At 41.0% G+C, this 20,423-nt stretch overlaps 1 protein-coding gene across 3 annotated transcripts in view; it reads left to right on the forward strand.

The window, feature by feature from the left end:
- The window catches only part of gpn1 (GPN-loop GTPase 1), a 137,553-nt gene that overhangs the window by 106,876 nt on the left and 10,254 nt on the right, over positions 1 to 20,423 (forward strand). For all 3 annotated transcript variants that reach the window (XM_073050347.1, XM_073050345.1, XM_073050346.1), the window contains 2 exons: positions 5,784 to 5,878; positions 12,346 to 12,391. In XM_073050347.1, the coding sequence (XP_072906448.1) occupies positions 5,784 to 5,878; positions 12,346 to 12,391 (141 nt within the window). The remainder of the gene's footprint in view (positions 1 to 5,783; positions 5,879 to 12,345; positions 12,392 to 20,423) is intronic.

A 20,423-nucleotide genomic window follows, 5' to 3' on the forward strand; every position in this document is an offset into this window, starting at 1 on the left:
TGAATTAAGGTTTCTATTTCATTAGATTTCGGCAATAACATTGTTTGACCTAATTTTTCTCTTACATAAGCCCTTAATTGGAAGTAACAAAAAAGAGTGTTGTTTGATACTTTATATTTATTCTTTAATTGATCAAATGACATTAATATACCTCCTTCAAAACAATCTCCTATATATCTAATACCTTTTTGAAACCAATTATATAAAAGTTGATTATTCATTGTAAAAGGAATGTCTATTTTGAATTAAAGATCTCTTTGCTAATAAAGATTTCTTTGTCTCATCATCAACATTTATCTTATTCCATAAGTCAATCAAATGTTTTAATATAGGAGATTCTTTCTTTTCCCGTATCCGTTTAGATTCCCATTTATATATAAAATCTTCTGGTGTATTTTCGCCTATTTTATCTAGTTCTATTCTAATCCATGCCGGTCTATCTTCCTCAAAAAAAGATGCAATAAATCTAAGTTGATTTGCTTTATAATAATCCTTAAAATTTGGAAGTTGTAACCCTCCTAGATCAAATTTCCATGTCAATTTTTCCAACGATATTCTTGACATCTTACCTTTCCAAAGAAACTTCCTCACATATTTATTTAACTCTTGTACTGTAGTTGTATTGGTAGTGATTGGAATAAGTATTGTAGTCCAGGGAATATATTCATTTTTACGGTATTTACTCTACCTACTAATGTTATTGGTAATATCATCCATTTATCAAGATCTTCTTGAATTTTTTTCAATAATGGTAAGTAATTTAATTTATATAAGTTCTTTATATCATTATTAACTCTTATACCTAAGTATTTTATACCGTTTGTCGGCCATCTAAATTGAGTTATTAATCGACATTGACTATAATCTCCTTTAGTAAGAGGTAAAATTTCACTTTTATCCCAATTTATTTTATAACCTGATATTTTCCCATATTCTTCTAATCTAGAGGATAATTTATGCAACGAGTGCAATGGGTTTGTTAAATAAAGCAGAACATCATCAGCAAATAAGTTAATCTTGTATTCTTCCTGGTTAACTCTGAAACCCTTACTATCTGGGTCCATTCTAATTAAATCTGCTAATGGTTCTATCGCCAACACAAATAAAGCAGGTGATAATGGACAACCTTGCCTAGTTGACCTTGTTAACTGAAATGGTGTTGAAATTTGACCATTTGTCACTACTTTAGCTTTGGGATTAGTATTTAAGGTTTTAATCCATTTTATAAAAGATACTCCTAATCCATATTTTTCCAATACCTTAAATAAAAAATCCCATTCCAATCTATCAAATGCTTTTTCTGCATCTAAAGCAACTGCCACACTCATTTCCTCCCTCTTTTGAGCCAAATGAATTATACTAAATAACCGAGTTACATTATCTGCCGATTGTCTATTTTTAATCAATCCTGTTTGATCCATATGTATTAATTTTGGTAAGTATTTAGATAATCTGTTAGATAGGATTTTTACTATTATTTTATAATCAGTGTTTAACAAAGAAATAGGTGTATATGATGTTGGCTTTAAAAGATCTGTATCTTTTTTTGGCAGTACTATTAAAATAGCTGTCGAAAAAAATTCTGGAAGTTTATGCGTTCTTTCTGCTTGATGTATTAACTCCATAAAAGGAGGAATTAATAAATCTTTAAACATTTTATAAAATTCAGGCGGAAAACCATCTTCTCCTGGAGATTTATTACTTTGAAATGATCCTAGAGCTTCTTCGACCTCTTTTAATGTAAAAGGCATATTTAATCCCTTCTGTTCTTCAGTATTCAATTTTGGAAGAGTTATTTGTGATTAAAAACCTTTCTATCTTGACATTATCATTTTGTGATTTTGATTTATACAATTCAGAATAAAAATTCTTGAAAGTTTCATTAATTTCTAAAGGTTTATAAGTAATTTTATTTACTCTTGTTCGAATTGCATTTATCATTTTAGAAGTCTGGTCTGTTTTTAACTGCCATGCAAGGACCTTATGTGATCTTTCATCTAGTTCATAATATCTCTGTTTAGTTCTCATAATTGCTTTTTCTGTTCGATATGTCTGAAGTGTATTATATTGTAACTTCTTGTTAATAAGTTGTCTTCGTTTTTCTTCTGTCATATATCTTTGAGATTCTTTTTCTAATTTTGTAATCTCTTTTTCCAATTGATCTATTTCTATCATATATTCCTTCTTAATTTTAGAAGTGTAACTTATTATCTGACCTCTCAAATATGCCTTCATTGCTTCCCACAATATAAATTTATCATCAACTGAATGTGAATTTGTATCTAAAAAGAACTGAATCTGCTTTTTCATAAAATCACAAAAATCTTGACCTTTTTAGTAATATTGAATTAAATCTCCATCTATAAATTGATTCCTCTTTATCTATCATTATCATTGTCATTATCAAAGGAGAATGATCTGACAATATTCTTGCTTTATACTCCATATTTTTCACTCTGTCTTGAATATTCGTTGATAATAGGAAAAAATCTATCCTTGAATATGTTTTATGTCTATTTGAATAAAATGAATAGTCTCTTTCTTTTGGGTTAATTCTTCTCCATATATCAATCAAATTTAAATCTTTCATCAATGATAGAGTTAATTTTGCTACTTTTGATTTTGTGACAACCTTTGTTGATCTATCTAAAACTGGATCTAGACAAAAGTTAAAATCTCCACCTATTAATATTTTGTCATGTGCGTTAGCCAAATTCAAAAAGACCTCTTGTATATATTTTACATCATTTTCATTTGGTGCATAAATATTCATAAGAGTCCATAGTTCTGAAAAAATTTGATAATGTATAATTACATATCTCCCCGTCGAATCAATTAATACGTTTTGTATTTTAATTGGTAAATTTTATTAACCAAAATTGCAACTCCTATCGCCTTTGAATTAAATGAAGCTGCAATAACATTTCCAACCCAGTCTCTTTTTAATTTCTGATGTTCTATCTCTGTTAAATGCATTTCTTGTAAAAAAGCTATATCTATTTTCATTTTTTTAATATATGTTAAGATTCTTTTTCTTTTCACTGGTCCATTAAGCCCATTAACATTAAAACTTAAAAAATTCAGTAAATTAGTCATTATTTTTAATTATGTTACTCCAATCTATAATAATACCTAATCTTTCAACTTTCGTGGTATCTTGGGAAATCTTTTTAAAATTCTCCATGTTGCTATGTGTGTCCCCACCAATCATCCAGGCAGAAAGGTAGAAGAAAAATAGATTATAAAGATAAAAACAAAATACCCCCCCTACTAATGTTGTGAAAAAAAACCCACAAAATTACCCCCCTCTGTTGTACGGGTCATGGCAATCGCCATGATTACACATGTGAATCCCGCAGTAATCGATCCAAAGCTCCCCAGCCCCCCCCCCCCGCAATATAAAAAAGAATATATATAAGAAAAAAAAACACTATTCTCAATTAGTATTTCTGAAATTTTGCCTTTCTCCCCTGTATCATCCTTAAATGTCCATCACTTCCATTCACTGTCTCTGTCTTCATCTTTAATCCATTACGCTTGGAAATCTGTATGTGTAGTTAGTGAATAGTTGGGAGTTTTTGTGCGAACTCCTCCGCTTCTCGATAATCGGTAAAAAATCTTCTTTTTCCATCCTCCAAAAAGAACTGCTTTCCCTTCTATCATCAATGGCCCGTTTCTCTTTTTGGCACATTGGGCAGCCGTCTTCAGGATTTTTTCTTTATCTTGGTATCTTAAGCATTTTATCAAAATTGATTGTGGATTTTGGTCAGCTTGAGGTCTTGACCTTAAGGCTCTATGAGCCCTTTCAATTTCAATTAGAGTTTCTCCTTCCATTTCCAAGTTTTCAGGGATCCATTTTTGAAAAAAATTTATTGGATCTTCTCCTTCTATATCTTCTTTAAGTCCAAAAATTTTAATATTGTTTCGTCTACTAAAATTTTCAAGCTTATCCATTTTTTCCAACAATTGTTTTCTTTTTGATGTCCAGGCAGTAATATCATCTTCCATTTTATTCATTCTTTCAACCATGTCTTCTGTTGTAGCTTCCAAATCTATAATTCTCTTTTCCATTTTTTCCTGTCTTTTTGTCATTTTATCAAACATAATCTCCATATTTATCATTTTTTTGATTACTTTTAATGCACTTAATTTTTCTAATTTACGCATTATTTGCATCAAAGTCTTTTCTATATTTCCAGAGAAACTTTTACCTCCATCTTCGTCTGATTTTTCCAGAGAATCTGAATCTACCTCAGATTCACTTTCACTTTCGGTTTCAATCGTAACTGGGATTTGTAGTTCAGGTTGCTCTTGTTTGCGCATGCTCCTTCCTTTACGTTTGCGCAGTTTTCGTTGGTCTTTTTCTTTAGAAATGGTCGATGTTGCCGCAGTTTCCTGTTCTGTATCGCCAGAGGTGAAATGTACCTGAGCCCGCGGTTCTTTGGCAAAAGTGGGCCTTGATTCTGTTCCAATTTGCGTTGTCTTCACGGTAGTAGTTTTCTTCATCTTCTGTTTATGAGGCATAACTTGAAACAATCCGGAGTAGTTTATAAGTAACTTTTAGAAAGTATTACCGTAGATTCCGGATTTTAAGCCGCTACTTTTTTCCCACATTTTGAACAGCTTTGAACTTTGCGGCCAATAATCCGAAGCGGCTAATGCATGATTTTTTTCATGCCGCCTCGTAAACATTTTGCCTCATAACAGTAGACCAATAAAATTGATGAGTAGTTCACAGAGGTCCAATGAAATTGTACGATAAATCAAGCGCACTTTCACAATTAAATTATTGTAAATCAGTCATTTGTACTCACCCTCATCAACATGGAAAACACTCGAAGCATTGTGCTGCCTACTTAGTTTAAACTATATTTGTTTTCTGTACTACATCGCGGGATGCTATGACGTCACACCCGGTTTCGCGGTGTCTTGTGGGAAAATGCCGGTTTGCGATAAACGGAAAGGAGGGGGGGAGCGCATTACGCGAGCGGCTTTGGATCTGAGCGAAATCTGCTTTTAAGTTAAAGGTGATCAATAACTTTTCCTGGTAGGCTGCAATATATATATTTTTTTACCAGTCGTTAGGAGATATTGGAATGTTGTTCAGTAAAGAAGTATACGCAACGTATATTTAAAAGTAGCCGCGTACGGGCATGGTTCGAAAAAAAGCATTTGCAATATGTATTTGTTTTTGTTACCATATGGATTTAATTAAAAGTTAAAAAAATCCTCACGTGTAATATCTTTCTGTGTAAATATCTCATATTACAACGTGGGACACCTGCGGCCGAAAATCCGGTGCGGCCTAAAATCCGATGCGGCCTTTACAATTAAAAAATTGATTTTATTTCTAAAATTAGAGCCAGTGGCTTTTAATCAGGTGCGCTCTGTAGTCCGGAATCTACGGTAACTAACTTTTCTTCACTTAAACATTAATTTACTGATTTTTTACGGGAGAGCTGGGTTCCCACGTCTCGATCCTACGTCATCACGTGATGTCCCCTGGAGGGAGCTTCTAACCCATGATGCCCCATTTCTTAGAATGTGTGACAGGAAAGTGTAGAGGGAGGTGTCAGAGGTAGATGAGTGTGTAGAAAACTTCGCTGGGGTGGTGACAGATACATTAGGGACTTTTAAGAAGCTTAGATAGGCACATGGACAATAGAAGATTGGAGGGCTAGAAGGAAGAGAAGGGTTAGATTGATCTTGGAATAGGTTACAGGGTCAGCAGAACATTGGGCCAAAGGGTCTGTACTGTACTGACGTATGTTCTCTGTTCCTAGGCATCCACGTTCTCCACCGTCATTGTCTACGTAATGGATACATCGCGGAGCACGAACCCCGTCACCTTCATGTCTAACATGCTGTATGCATGCAGGTACGTGTGTGGGCTTTGCACTGGGAGGAGTTGGTGTGCATATACACATCAATGACTCGGTGCTGGGCCCACCAGGTTATTGGTTAGCATTGATGGAAATGGACACTGTAAAATGAAACACCAAGGGAGCTGCCGGGACACAGATTGGATCTGTTCAGGCAGAGCAGATGGAATTTGAAGCCTGAGACGGGTGGTCAAAAAGTAAGAGGAGAGGGCTTGAGGGAGTTTTGGCTCATGAGACCTTACAACTAGAAATTGATGTACAACCCTGCAGAGCAGCCAATAGAATAACAGGATTTAAGGAACATACTGTTTCGGATGTGAACATGAATTTTTACAAAACTTATCTGGGAGTTGGTGAGAGTTTGCAGTTTGGCTTCTGTTGTACGAAGCAGACATGAAAGGGATCGAGCAGAGTACTGACTGTTTGATGTAAAGAAATGGTTAACCGAGATGAGATGGAGACAAATTACTGCAAAAGCTCAAAATTGAATATATTATCAACCCCAAAAGCTGCGTCAGATATGATGCCTTTGTAGTGTGGTCTCATGAACTTCAGGCACTCCCAGCAGTTCCATTGTCATCAGAACAGCATACATCCGAATATTCAGTTCATGATGGCAATGGAGAAGAATGGCTCCTGGGCATTGTAATATGATGGAAACTGGATGGTACCCTCGGGCATTGAATCTATTGCAAGCCCACTCACACGGCCTTATACCTCCCAACATAGAGCGGTTCTATCTACTGTAATTAACCATGCAAAAGCTATTTTGGACCTGGATAGTCTCTAAGAGGAAATAAGACGATTGCACATGACGTTCCTACAGAATGGTTACAAGTGAAGGAAATCAGTCGAGCCCTTAAAAGGGCTGACGGGAAAACCAGGAAACCTAATGATGAGAAGGGAGCCAGTCACTACTGCTGTCTTCCCTATATTTCCATAGTTTCTGGAAGGATTGCCAGGATCTTGAAGGAGTACTGGATAAATACCATCCACAAACCCATAAGGAAGCTCAAATCCCAGCTTACGTGAGTCAAGGATGACCTGGGAATCAGACAGCTGGCGTTTACTGGAGCAGTGTACAAAGGCCAGACATTGGAAACCCGCATCAAGGAGAACAGGAGGCATATCTGTTGGGTTACCTGGAGAACACTGGATTCGCAATGATCACAGGATTCCTGGATGGCACAGAACTACTATGCTGCTCCATGACTTTTGGGACTACTTGGTGAGGAAACCATTGAAACAAGACTGGAGAATAAGAATTTCAACAAAGATGAAAGTCTCACTCAAAGGAAGAACTGGAATATAATTTTAAACAAGGTGGAACAGTGGAAGGCTGATTGGTTGAGGACTAAACATTCAGGAGGAATGGACGACAGGAGTTGAATATATAGACCACCAGAGTTTGAAGATGAAGATGGTGGACAAAACATTAGTTAAAATTGATACCTGCACCCGCTGGAAGCCCAAGAAGAGTATATGTGAGCTTTATTATCATTGGCATACATACATCATTAGATGTTTTTTGCACAGCAGTACAAGAGCAATGCAGTAAATAAAAATACTATGCATTATAATAAGACAAAAGATAATGAATAGTGCAAAAAGACAGCAAAATAATGTGACAGGTTAATTGATTCACTGTCCATTCAGAAATCTGATGGTGGAGGGGAAAATAATGTTCCCAAAAAGATTGCATAGAACATAGAACAATGTTGTGACCATGTCACGTACTCTAGAAACGTCCTAGAATTTCCCTAGCACATAGCCCTCTATTTTTCTAAGCTCCATGTATCTAAGAGTCTTAAAAGACCCAATTGCATCCATCTCTACCCACCGTTACTGTAGTGCATTCCACACACCTACCACTCTACTTTCTGCATAAAACTTACCCCTGTGACATCTCCTCTGTACTACTCCCAGGCACCTTAAAATATGCCCCTCCATTTTAGCCATTTCAGCCCTGGGGAAAAAGCTTCTGACTATCCACATGATCAATGCCTCTCATCATCTTATACATCTCTATCAGGTCACCTCTCATCCTCCGTCGCTCCAAAGAGAAAAGGCCGAGTTCACTCAACCTATTCTCATAAGGCATGCTCCCCAATCCAGGCAACATCCTTGTAAATCTCCTCTGCACCCTTTCTATAGTTTCCACATCCTTCCTGTAGTGAAGTGACTAGAACTGAGCACAGTTCTCCAAGTGGGGTCTGACCAGGGTCCTATACAGCTGTAACATTACCTCTCAGCTCTTGAACTCAGTCCCACAGCTGATGAAGGCCAACACACCATATCTTCTTAACAACATTGTCAACCTGCACAGCAGCTTTGAGTGTCCTATGGACACGGGCCTCAAGATCTCTCAGATCCTCCACACTGCCAAGAGTCTTACCATCAATACTATATTCTGTCTTCAAATTTGACCTACCAAAATTAACCACTTCATACTTATCTGGGTTGAACCCCATCTGCCACTTCTCAGCCCAGTTCTGCATCCTATCGATGTCCCTCTGTAACCTCTGACAACCCTTCTGTCTATCCACACACCCCCAACCTTTGTGTCATCAGCAAACTTACTAACCCACCCTTCTACTTCCTCATCCAGGCATTTATAAAAGTCACAAAGAGGAGGAGCCCCAGAACAGATCCCTGAGGCACACCACTGGTTACTGACATCCATGCAGAATATGACCCATCCACAACCACTCTTTGTTTTCTGTGGGCAAGCCAATTCTGGATCCACAAAGCAAGGTCTCCTTGGATCACATGCCTCCTTACTTTCTAAATGAGCCTTGCATGGGGAACCTTATTAAATGCCTTACTCAAATCCATATACGGGGGGGTGATTGATACATTTGTGGCCTAAGGTAGGAGATGAGTTATACAGCTCTCATTACATGCACATGCAGGTCAACTCTTTAAGTGGTTATGCAGAAAGTTTGAAGTTAAAAACTCATCTTCTACCTTAGGCCACAAACTTATCAATCACCCCCCCCCCCCCCCCGTACACCTCATCCACAGCTCTACCTTCATTAATGTGTTTTGTTACATCCTCGAAGGATTCAATCAGGCTCGTAAGGCACAACCTGCCCTTGACAAAGCCATGCTGATTATCCCTAATCAGATTATGTCTCTCCAAATGCTCATAAATCCTTCCTCTCAGGATCTTCTCCAACAACTTGCGAACCACTGAATTAAGACTCACTGGTCTACAATTTCCTGTGTTATCTCTACTGCCTTTCTTGAACAAGGGATGAATATTTGCAACCCTCCAATTGTCTGGTACTTCTCCCGTCACTATTGATGATGCAAAAATCATTGTCAGAGGCTGAGCAATCTCCTCCGTCGATTCCCACAGTAGCCGGGGTATATCTCATCCAGTCCCAGTGACTTATCTAATTTAATACCTTTCAACAGCTCCAGCACATCCTCTTTCTTAACATCTGTGTACTCAAATGTTTCAGTCTGCTGTGAGTCATCCCCACAGTTGCCAAGGTCCTTTTCCCTGGTGAATACTGAAGCAGAGTATTCATTAAGTATCTCTGCTACCTCATCCAGCTCCACGGGTGTATATCCATAATTACACCTGATTGGTCCTATTACTATTCACATACTTGTACAATACTTTGGGATTTTCCTTAATTCTGCTCACCAGGGCCTTCTCATGGCTCTCCTAATTCCATTATTAAGTTCCTTCCTAGCAACCTTGTAATTTTCTAGAGCTCTAACAGTACCTAGTTGCTTGAACCTTTCGTAAGGTTTTCTCCTTAACTAGATTTTCTACATACTTCGTATACCATGGTTCTTTTACCCTACCCTCCTTTACTTGCCTCAATGGAAAATACCTATGCAGAATGCCAAGCAAATGTTCCCTGAGCATTTGCCACATTTCTACTGTGCATCTCCCTGCGGACATCTGCTCCCACTTTTGCTCCCAAGTTCCTGCCTAATAGCATCATATTTCCCCCTACCCCAATTAAATGTTTTTTCCAAATTGTCTGCTCCTGTACCTCTCCATATGGTAAAGGAGATGGAATTGTGATCACTATCTCCAAAATGCTCTCCCACCGAAAGATTTGACACCTGACCAGGTTCATTTCCTGATACCAGATCAAGGACAGCCTTGCCTTTAGTTGGCTTATCTACATATTGCGGAAGGAAACTTTCTTGAACACACCTAACAAACTCCACCCCATCTAAGGAGATGCCAGTCAGTAGAAGGAAAGTTAAAATCACCCATCACAACAACTATTATTATTGCAGTATTCAAGAATCTGCCCCTCATGTTCTCTCCCTTTGATGTCTTTGTTACTATTGGGGGTGTCTATAAAAACACCCAGTAGAGTTATTGCCCCCTTCCTGTTTCTGACTCCACCCACAATGACTCAATCGACAATCCCTCCTCCTTTTCTGCAGTTGTGATACTATCCCTGATTAGCAATGCCATGCCTCCACCTCTTCTGCGTGTACATCTTCAGGCCTCTGAACTGCTTCTGGGTGATGGGGGTCCTTAACGATGGATACACCTTTTTGAGGCACCGCTTTTCCAAGATATTATCGATGGTGGAGAAGCTAGTGTCCATGAAGGACCAGCAGCAATTACTGTGACACATCACTAGTTCAAAGCAACCCTGCTCCGCCATCCTGTGAGTCCTAACACCAAACCAGTCTTGTAGCATTGCTGACTGTCTTGGGCCGAGACCCTTCAGCAGGACTGAAGACATAGATGAGTCATTAAGAAAGCTGGGGGAGGGGAGGAAGAACCACAAGGTGATGGGTGAAACCGGGAGGGAGGGGTGAGGTAAAGAGCTGGGAAGTTGATTAGTTAACGAGAAACAGGGCTGGAGCAGGGGGGGAATCTGACCGGAGAGGACAGTAGGCCATGGAAGAAAGGAAAGGGGAGGAGCAGTAGAGGGAGGGAGATAATAGGCAGGTAAGGAGATATGGTGAGAGGAAAATGGGAATGGGGAATGGTGAAGGGTGGCATTACTGGAGGTTTGAAAAATGGATGCTCGTGCCATCGGGTTGGAGGCTACCTAGATGAAATATAAGGTGTTGTTCCTCCAGCCTGAGTGTGGCCTCATCACGGCAGTGGAGGAGGCCATGGATTGACATATGGGAATGGGAAGTGGAATTAAAATAGGTGGCCATCAGGAGATCCCGTTTTTTCTGGCAGATAGAGGGTAGGTGCTCGGCAAAGTGGTCTCCCAATCTACATCAGGTCTCACCGATAAGCGTGAGACCACACCTGGAGCACCGGATACATTAGGTGACCTCTACAGACTCATGGGTGAAGTGTTTCCTCACCTGGAAGGACTGTTTAGGGCCCAGCGTGGTAGTGAGGGAGGAGGTGTAGGGGCAGGTATGGTACTTGTTTGGCTTGCAAGGATCCTGCTAGAGATGGCAGAAGTTACTGAGAATTACGTGCTGGACACGGATACTGGTGGGTTGGCAGGTGAGGACAAGGGGGACTCTATCCTTGGTGGGCATATTGTTTTTCACGTAAATGACACATTTCAAGTTAAGTCAAGTTTATCGTTACTTAACTGTATACATGTATATAATACATATAACCATATAACATATATAGAAAGGAGACAATGTTTCTTCCAACCAGGGTGTAAAACAGGTAACCCACATTAACTTATGAAGGTAAGGATGAAACCTACCAATGACTCACACATATATAACAAACTAAGGTGCATTCATTTTGAATATTGTAAGGTACGGAGCAGATTAACCAGTGACACTTCGAATGCAATGCGGTCGGGAGTTCAGAACCCTGGGGGAAGAAACTTCCTCATTTTACTACAGGTGTCAATGTACAGTATTAGTTACATCTCAATCTGAAATTGATTCACCAAGATATTGCTTAGAATGGGAGGGCTTTAGTTACAAGGAGAGACCGGATAAACTGGGATTGTTCTCACTGGAATGCTGGAGGTCGAGAGGTGCTTAGAGAAGTTTGTAGAATAATGAAGGTAGATAGTCATAAACACTAGAGATTCTGCAGATGCTGGAAATGCAGACAGACAGACACGATGCTGGAGGAACTCAGCAGGTCAGGCAGTATCTATGGAAATAAATAAGCTGTTGACGTTTTGGGTCAAGGCCCTTACCATGGAAGGGTGTCAGCCTGAAACGTCAGCTGTGAAGGTAGATAGTCAAGCTTTTTCTAAAGGCAGGAGAGGCCAAAACTCAGGGACATAGATGACAGGGATAAAGTTCAAAGGAGATATAAGGCAAGTTATTTGATACAGAAGGCAGCCAAAGAAAGAGGTGTTGGCAGGAACCACTGGTGTGTAAACAAAAAAAAAATAGAAACTAAATAAAAACTGGACAGGTGCATGGATGGGGATAGGAGCAGAAGGATGTGGACTAAACACAGGAAAGTGTCATTACTATTGATAAAGGGGTCTCTGTATCTGCTGAGCAAGTAACAGCATTTTCTTTTCTCCAGTATCCTCTACAAAACCAGACTGCCGTTCATTGTCGTCATGAATAAGGTGAGTATTCAACCTAGGTTGAGGAAAGCCTTGGACCTGTTTGTCCTTCCATTCTCAGGCAAATGAAATATGAACAATAAATCTAAATCTGACTCTGCTACACCTATCTAAGAATGAGGAACAATCTCATTGAAACCTATTGAAAGACCTACACAGATAGGGTGCTTCCTGTGGTAGGGGAAGCCCAAGACAAGAGGACACAGGCCCAGAATAGAGAGACATCCTTTTAGAACAGAGATGAGGAGGAATTTCTTTAGCTAGAGGGTGGTGAATCTGTGGAATTCATTGCCACAGGCGGCTGTGGAGGGCAAGTCACTGGGTATATTTAAACAGAGGTTGATAGGTTCCTGTTTGGTAAAGGTGTCAAAGGTTATGAGGAGAAGGCAGGAGAATAATGTTGAGAGGAATAATAAATCAGCCATGACGGAATGCAGACAGAATGGGCCAAATGTTTGAATTTGCTTCATTGTCCTATGGTCAATACTGGGACCTTTGCTGTGGTGCCTCAGCTGCCACAATCCACGGGCAAAGAGCTTGATATTCTCAGCTCTCAGTTGTTTTCCACTAGCCAACTTGTACAAGGTCACATGGTGTTAGAAAGAGGCAGTGCCATCACCTTTAAAGGGTGTTTGACGCCTATCGTATGTCCCCACTGTCACCTCAAATGCCATTGCTGCAACACCCCCCCCCACCCACCCACCCACCGCTGCTGTCTCCTTCCTATCATCACCTGCAACACTGGCTGCTTCTCCAATGAGCATAACGTTCTCCCAACTAGCTGTGGGAGGACAAAAGTTGAATCTTCGGTTGCTGTAGTATGTTCCTTGATCACCAATGGCAGTGTCAGGACGAGTGTGAGACCACAGTGACGCCTGTTGTCTCAGTTCTGCATAGTTCTCTGCTTCTGCCCACCTCTGTAAACAGTGCTCATGTACAAGTCCGAACTCTCACAGACCTCTTTCCTTGTCACCACTAACTGATGGCCCTTGAGTAATGATGACCTTTTGGTTTAAAAGTCATATGACACCATGTTCTATCTTCTCTCGTCCTTCAACTTTCTCATCTGTCCTTTCCCAGTTTGGTCATTGATTACCCTTAACTTAAGTGGCTCCACCTTTATTTCTATTTTTCTTACTTCTAACTGATCCTTAAAGCCACTATTAACAAAGCTCTTGCCTTGTCTCTATGTGACTTGTTCAAGTCAAGTCAACTTTTATTGTCATTTTGACCATAACTGCTGGTACAGTACATAGTAAAAATGAGACAATGTTTTTCAGGACCATGGTGCTACATGACACAGTACAAAAAACTAGACTGAACTGCGTAATAATGAAAAAACAACACAGCAAAAGCTACACTAGATTACAGACCTACACAGGACTGCATAAAGTGCACAAAAACAGTGCAGGCATTACAATAAATAATAAACAGGACAGTAGGGCAAGGTGTCAGTCCAGCTTGGGAGAGAAACTGTTACACAGTCTGGTGGTGAGAGCTGGAATGCTTCGGAACCTTTTCCCAGACGGCAGGAGGGAGAAGAGATTGTATGAGGGGTGCATGGGGTCCTTCATAATGCTGTTTCCTTTGCGGATGCAACGTGTAGTGTAAATGTCCGTGATGGCAGGAAAAGAGACCCCGATGATCTTCTCAGCTGACCTCATTATCCGCTACAGGGTCTTGCGATCCGAGATGGTGCAATTTCCGAACCAGGCAGTTGATGCAGCTGCTCAGGATGCTCTTTGATAATACTCTGTTGAAGTGCGTCGGGGTAATTTTGTTTCTGATGGTATTGGAATCGGTTTATTATTGTCAGCGAGATACAGTGAAGAATTTGCTTTGCATACTGTTCAGTTAATTACACAGTGCATTGAGTAGGGTCAAACAATAACAATGCAAAGTACAGTGTAACAACTACAGAGAAAGTGCCGTGCAGGTAGACAATAAAGTGCAAGGTGGTATGTTGTGAGGTCACGAGTCCATCTTATGCAAGAAGTCTGTTCAATAGTGGGATAGAAGCTGTCTTTGAGCCTGGTGGTACATGCTTTCAGGCTTTTTGAAAGAAGGGAGAAGAGAAAATGTCTGGGTGGGTGGGTTTTTTACTGAGCTGGTGAGAAGTGGAGGCAATGGAGGGGGAAGGCTGGTTTCCATGATGTGCTGAGCTCTGTTCGCAACTCTTCTGCTGTTTCTTGCAGTCATGGGCAGAGCATTTACCGTGCCAAACCTTGATACATCTGGATAGGATACTTTCTATGCATTGAGAAAAATTGATGAGGGTCACCAGGGAATATGCCAAACTTCTTTAGCCTCCTGAGGAAGTAGAGGCATTAATCAGCTTTCTTGCTTGTGATGTGGACAGTTACATTCCAGAAGGATAAGCTATATGATGGAAAGGTATGCATATAATGATTTTCCACTCAATCAGTATAACAAAATAATTCACAAAGGCCTACCTGATAAAAGCATTTTTATTCAGTGTTTTCCAATGTCGCTCACAGATTTTGTTCTGTTTATTAATTTAATTTGAAGATTATTGCATGTAAGTTTAAAATTGTGCCCAAAGAGCATGCCACAGTGGTGTAGTGGGTAGTGCAGTGCTGTTACAGCTCCGGGTGTCAGAGTGCCAAGTTCATTTCCAGTGCCTTCTGAAAGGAGTCTGTATGCTGGAGGCAAGGTAAATTCATTCCTTATTTCTTATTTCTTTTAGCTCATTTAACTTGAGAGAATAGCAGATATGTCTTCAGGGCCAGTGTTCTGTTCTGGCTGTCACCTGTGGGATTTCAGGGAGATGATCACATCTGCACCAGGTCCATCGAGATGCAGCTCCTTAGAGACTGTGTTAGTGATCTGCAGCTCGATGATCTTCGGCTCGTTAGGGAAAGTGAAGAGGTGATGGAAAGGAGCTACAGGGAGGTAGTTTCCTCAAGGCCACAGGAGAGGGAAGGGAAAGCGTCAGGTAGTGGAGACCACCCCTGTGGCCGTACCCCTTAACAATAAGTACTCCATTTTGAGTATTGTTGGGGGGGTGTGGGGGGACCTACCCAGGGGAAGCAACAGTGGCCATGCCTCTGGCCCTGTGGCTCAGAAGGGTAGGGAACGGAAGAGGATGGCAGCAGTTATAGAGGACTCTAGTCGGGGACAGATAGGCGATTCTGTGGACACGAGAAGAGGCACTGATGGTAGTTTGCCTCCCAGGTGCCAGGGTCCATGATGTTTCTGAACGCGTCCATGATATCCTGAAAAGTGGTACATATTGGTACCAATGACATGGGTGAGAAATGAGAGGAGGTCCTGAAAACAATACAGGGAGTTAGGAAGGAAGCTGAGAAGCAGGACCTCAAGGGTAGTAATCTTGAGATTGCTGCCTATCCCACACGACGGTGAGGATGGGAACAGAATGAGGTGTTGGATAAATGTGTGGCTGAAGAATTGGAGCAGGGGGCAGGGGTTCAGATTTCTGGACAAGTGGGACCTCTTCTGGGGCAGATGTGCCTGTACAAAAGGGATAGGTTTCAACTGAGTCCAAGGAGGACCAATATTCTTGCAGGCATATTTACTGGAGTTGATGGGAGTGGTTTAAACTAAAATGGCAGGGGGTTGGGAACCAGTATGACAGAGCTGAGGATGAGCCAGCAGGTTTGCAAGTAGATGATGGATGTAAAGGCCATATCAAGTAGCAAAAGTGAATGCAAGACTCCTGGAAGGTTAATTTACAGGTTCATTCTGTGATAAAGAAGGCAAATGCAATGTTGGCATTTATTTCAAGGGGAATACAATATAAAAGCAAGGAGATAATGCTGATGCTTTATAAGACTCTAGTCAGGCCACACTTGGAGTATTGTCAGCAGTTTAGTGCCCCATTTCTCAGAAAGATTGTGCTGTCATTGGAGAGAATCCAGAGGAGGTTCACGAGGATGAAACCACGAATGAAGGTGTTAACATATGAGGAGCATTTGGCAGCTTTGGACCTGTACTCACTGGAATTCAGAAGAATGCGGGGGATCTCACTGTCATGTGGCAAAGGCAGCAATGATATATAAGTCACCCGGACAAGAGAATCTGCACCCTAGGTAGCGTTAGCGATTGTGGTTGCATTAGAAATGATTTTTCAAAAATTATCGGACTCTGACATGGTGCCAGAAGACTGGACAATTGCAAATGTCACTCCACTCTTTAAGAAAGAAAGGAGGCAGCAGAAAGGAAATTATAGACCAGTTAGCCTGACCTCAGTGGTTGGGAAGATGTTGGAGTCAATTGTTAAGGATGAGGTGATGGATTACTTGGTGACACAGGATAAGATAGTACAAAGTCAGCATGGTTTCCTTCAGGGAAAACCCTGCCTGACAAACCCGCTGGAATTCTTTGAGGAGATTACAAGTAGGATAGATAAAGGAGATGCAGTGGATGTTGTATGTTTGGACTTTCAGAAGGCCTTTGACAAGGTACCACACATAAGGCTGCTTACCAAGTTAAGATCCCATGGTATTACAGGAAAGATACTCACATGGTTAGGGCATTGGCTGATTGGTAGGAGGCAGCAAGTGGGAATAAAAGGATCCTTTTCTGGTTGGCTGTCAGTGACTAGTGGTGTTCCACAGGGGTCGGTGTAGGGACCACTTCTTTTTATGCTGTATATAAATGATATAGGTAATAGATTAGATGGGTTTGTTGCCAAGTTTGCAGATGATACGAAGATTGGTGGGGGGGCAGGTAGTGTTGAGGTAGGATGCAGAAGTTCTAAAACAGTTTAGGAGAATGAGCAGGAAAGTGGCTAATGAAATATAATGTTTGAAAATGCATGGTCATGCACTTTGGTATTTGAAGTAAATGTGTGGACTATTTTCTAAAAGGGAGAAAAATCCAAAAATCTAAGATGCAAAGGGTCTTGGGAGTCCTTGTACAGAGCACCCTGAAGGTTAACTTGCAAGTTGAGTCAGTGATGAGGAAGGCAAATGCTGTGTTAGCATTCATTTCAAGAGGTCTTGAATACAAGAGCAGGAATGTGATGCTGAGGCTTTATAAAGCACTGGTGAAGCCTCACCTTGAGTACAGGCAGCCCCTGAGTTACGAACGTCCGACTTAAGAACCGAGGAAGGAGAACATCGTCCGCCATTTTAAGTCGGATCACAACTCTGTCCGCCATTTTAAGTCATTGCCGTTGACACTGTGTTGAGTGTGTAACTTTCTATTTGGCTTAAATTTTTACAGAGATGTAGAGAAATTTCTTTAGATGATGATTCTGTGGAATTTGTTGCCACATGCAGCTGTGGAGTCCAGGTCGTTTGGTGTATTTAAGGCAGAGATTGAGGGGGTGTAATTAAGGCAGAGATCGATTGGTTCTTGATTGGAAATGGCATCAAAGGTTACGGGGAGAAGGCTGGGAACTGGTATTGAGGAAGAGAATAAAAAAGAATCAGCCATGATTGAATGGCGGAGCAGACTCGATGGGCCAGATAGCCTAATTCTGCTCCTGTGTCTTATGGTCTAAATGTGAGGTGGTTTACTTTGATAGGTCCAATTTGAAGATGATATAATATAAATGTAAGATTCTTGGCAGTGTGGAGAATCTGGGAGATCTTGGGTTCCTTGTCGATGGGACACTCAAAGCTGCTGTGCATGTTGATATTGTTAAGAATGCGTATGGTGTGTTAGCATTCATCAACTGTGAGGTAATGTTACAGCTACATAAGACCTTGGTCAGATCCTCATGGAGTACTGTGTTCAGTTCTGGTCACCTCACTACAGGAAGGATGTGCAATCTATAGAGAGAGTGCAGAGGAGATTTACAAGGATGTTGCCTGGGTTGGAGGGCATACTTTATGAGATTAGGTTGAGTGTTCTTGGCCTTTTCTGCTTGGAGCGACAGAGGATGAGAGGTGACCTGACAGAGGTGTATAAGATGATGACGGACATTGATCGTGTGGATAGCCAGAGACTTTTTCCCCAGGGCCGAAATGGCTAACATAAGGGGGCATAGTTTAGAAGGTGCTTGGAAATAGGTACCAAGGGGACCACAGAGAGTGGTGGGTGCGTGGAATGCATCGCCAGTGGCGGTGGTGGAAGTGGATGGAATAGGGTCTTTTAAGAGCTTCTTAGTTAAATACATGGAGCTTAGAAACATCAAGGGCTATGCAGTAGGGAAATTCTGGGCAGTTTCTGGTGTAGGTTACATGGTTGGCACAACATTGTGGGCCAAAGGGCCTGTAATGTGCTGGAAATTTCTGTGTTCTATGATATACTTTGTGTTAAAAGGACAGGCGGGAAGGTATAGGCAGTGGTGTGGCTCTGTTGGTAAGAGATGGAATTGCATCTTTAGAAAGAGGTAACATAGGGTTAGAGAATGTTGAATCATTGTGGGTGGAATTAAGAAATTGCAAGGGTAAAAAAAACCATTATGGGAATCATATAAAGACCTCCAAATAGTAGCCTAGATGAGGGGTTGAGATTGCAAAGGGAGCTGGAAAAGGCATGTAATAAGGGTAATGACACAATTGTAATGGGGGAGTTCAAGATGCAAAAGCATTGGGAAAATCAGGTTGGTGTCAGATAGCAAGACAGGGAATTTGTTGAATACCTACGAGGTGGCTTTTTAGAGCAGCTTGTGCTTGAGCTTGCTCGGAAAAAGGCTATCCGAGATTGGGTGTTGTGTAATAACCCAGATCTTACTGGGAAGTTTAATGTAAAGGAACCCTTAGGAGGCAGTGAACATAATTCATACTGCGGTTTGAGAGGGAGAAGTGTAAGTCACATGTATCAGTATTACAATGGAATAAAGGGAATTACACAGGCAGATGGAGTTGATTGGAGGAGAATACTGCCGGAGATGACGGTAGAACAGAGGTGGCTGAAGTTTCTGGGAATTGTTCACAAGGTGCAGAATAGATATGTCGCACAGAGGAAGAAGTTCTCAAATGGCAGGGAGAGGCAACTGTGGCTGACAAAGGAAGTTAAGGACTGCATAAAAGCCAAGGAAAGGGAGTATAAAGTAGCAAAAGTGAGTGGGAAGTTGGATGGTTGGAAAGCTTTTAAAATCCAACAGAAGGCAATGAAAGAAAGTTAAAAGAAGGGAAAGGATGAAATATGAGGGCAGACTAGCCAATAATATAAAGAGGGATGCCATAGTTTTTTCAGTTGTGTAAAAAGTAAAAGGGAGGTGAGAGTCGATATTGGACCAGTGGAAAATGATGCTGGTGAGGTAGTAATGGGGAACAAAGAAATGGCAGATTAACTTAATGAGTACTTTGCATCTGTCTTCACCATGGAAGACCCTTGCAGCAAGCCAGTGGTTTGTGAGTGTCATTGCTATTACAAAGGAAAAAAGTGCTTGGCGAACTCTAAGGTCTTAGGGAGATAAGTCACATGGGGCCAGATGGACTACATCCTAGATTCCTGAGAGAGGTTGCAGAATTTAACCTCACTCCAGAGGCTGTTTCCCAGGCTAACCCGAGGGGGCACAGTTTTAAGGTGCTTGGAAATGGGTACCGAGGGGATGTCAGGGGTGTGTTTTTCACAGAGAGTGGTTGGTGCGTGGAATGCACTGCTGACGGTGGTGGTGGAAGCGAATGCAATAGGGTCTTTTAAGTGACTCTTAGATAGGTACGTGGAGCTTAGAAAAATAGAGGGCTATGCACTGGGGAAATTCTAGGCAGTTTCTAGAGTAGGTTACATGGTCAACACATCATTGTGGGCCGAAGGGCCTGGAATATGCTGTAAATTTCTATGTTCTATGATCTCATTGAAACCTACTGAATGTTGAAAGGATGAGATAAAGAGGATGTTTCTTTTGGTGGGATTATCCAGAACTGGAAAGCACAGCCTCAAATTTGAGCGATAACCTTTTAGAACAGAGGTAAGGAGGATTATTTTTTTAGCCAGAGAGCAGTGACTCTGTGGAGGCCCAGTCTATGGGTTTATTTAAACCGGAAGTTGATCGCTCCCTGATTTGTGAGAGGGCTTCAAAGGATATGACAAGAAGGCAGGTGTATGGGGTTGAATGGGATCTGGGATCAGCCATGATGGAATGACAGAGCAGACT

Source organism: Hemitrygon akajei, chromosome 7, assembly GCF_048418815.1.
Source record: "Hemitrygon akajei chromosome 7, sHemAka1.3, whole genome shotgun sequence".
In the NCBI taxonomy this organism is placed as follows: Eukaryota; Metazoa; Chordata; class Chondrichthyes; order Myliobatiformes; family Dasyatidae; genus Hemitrygon; species Hemitrygon akajei.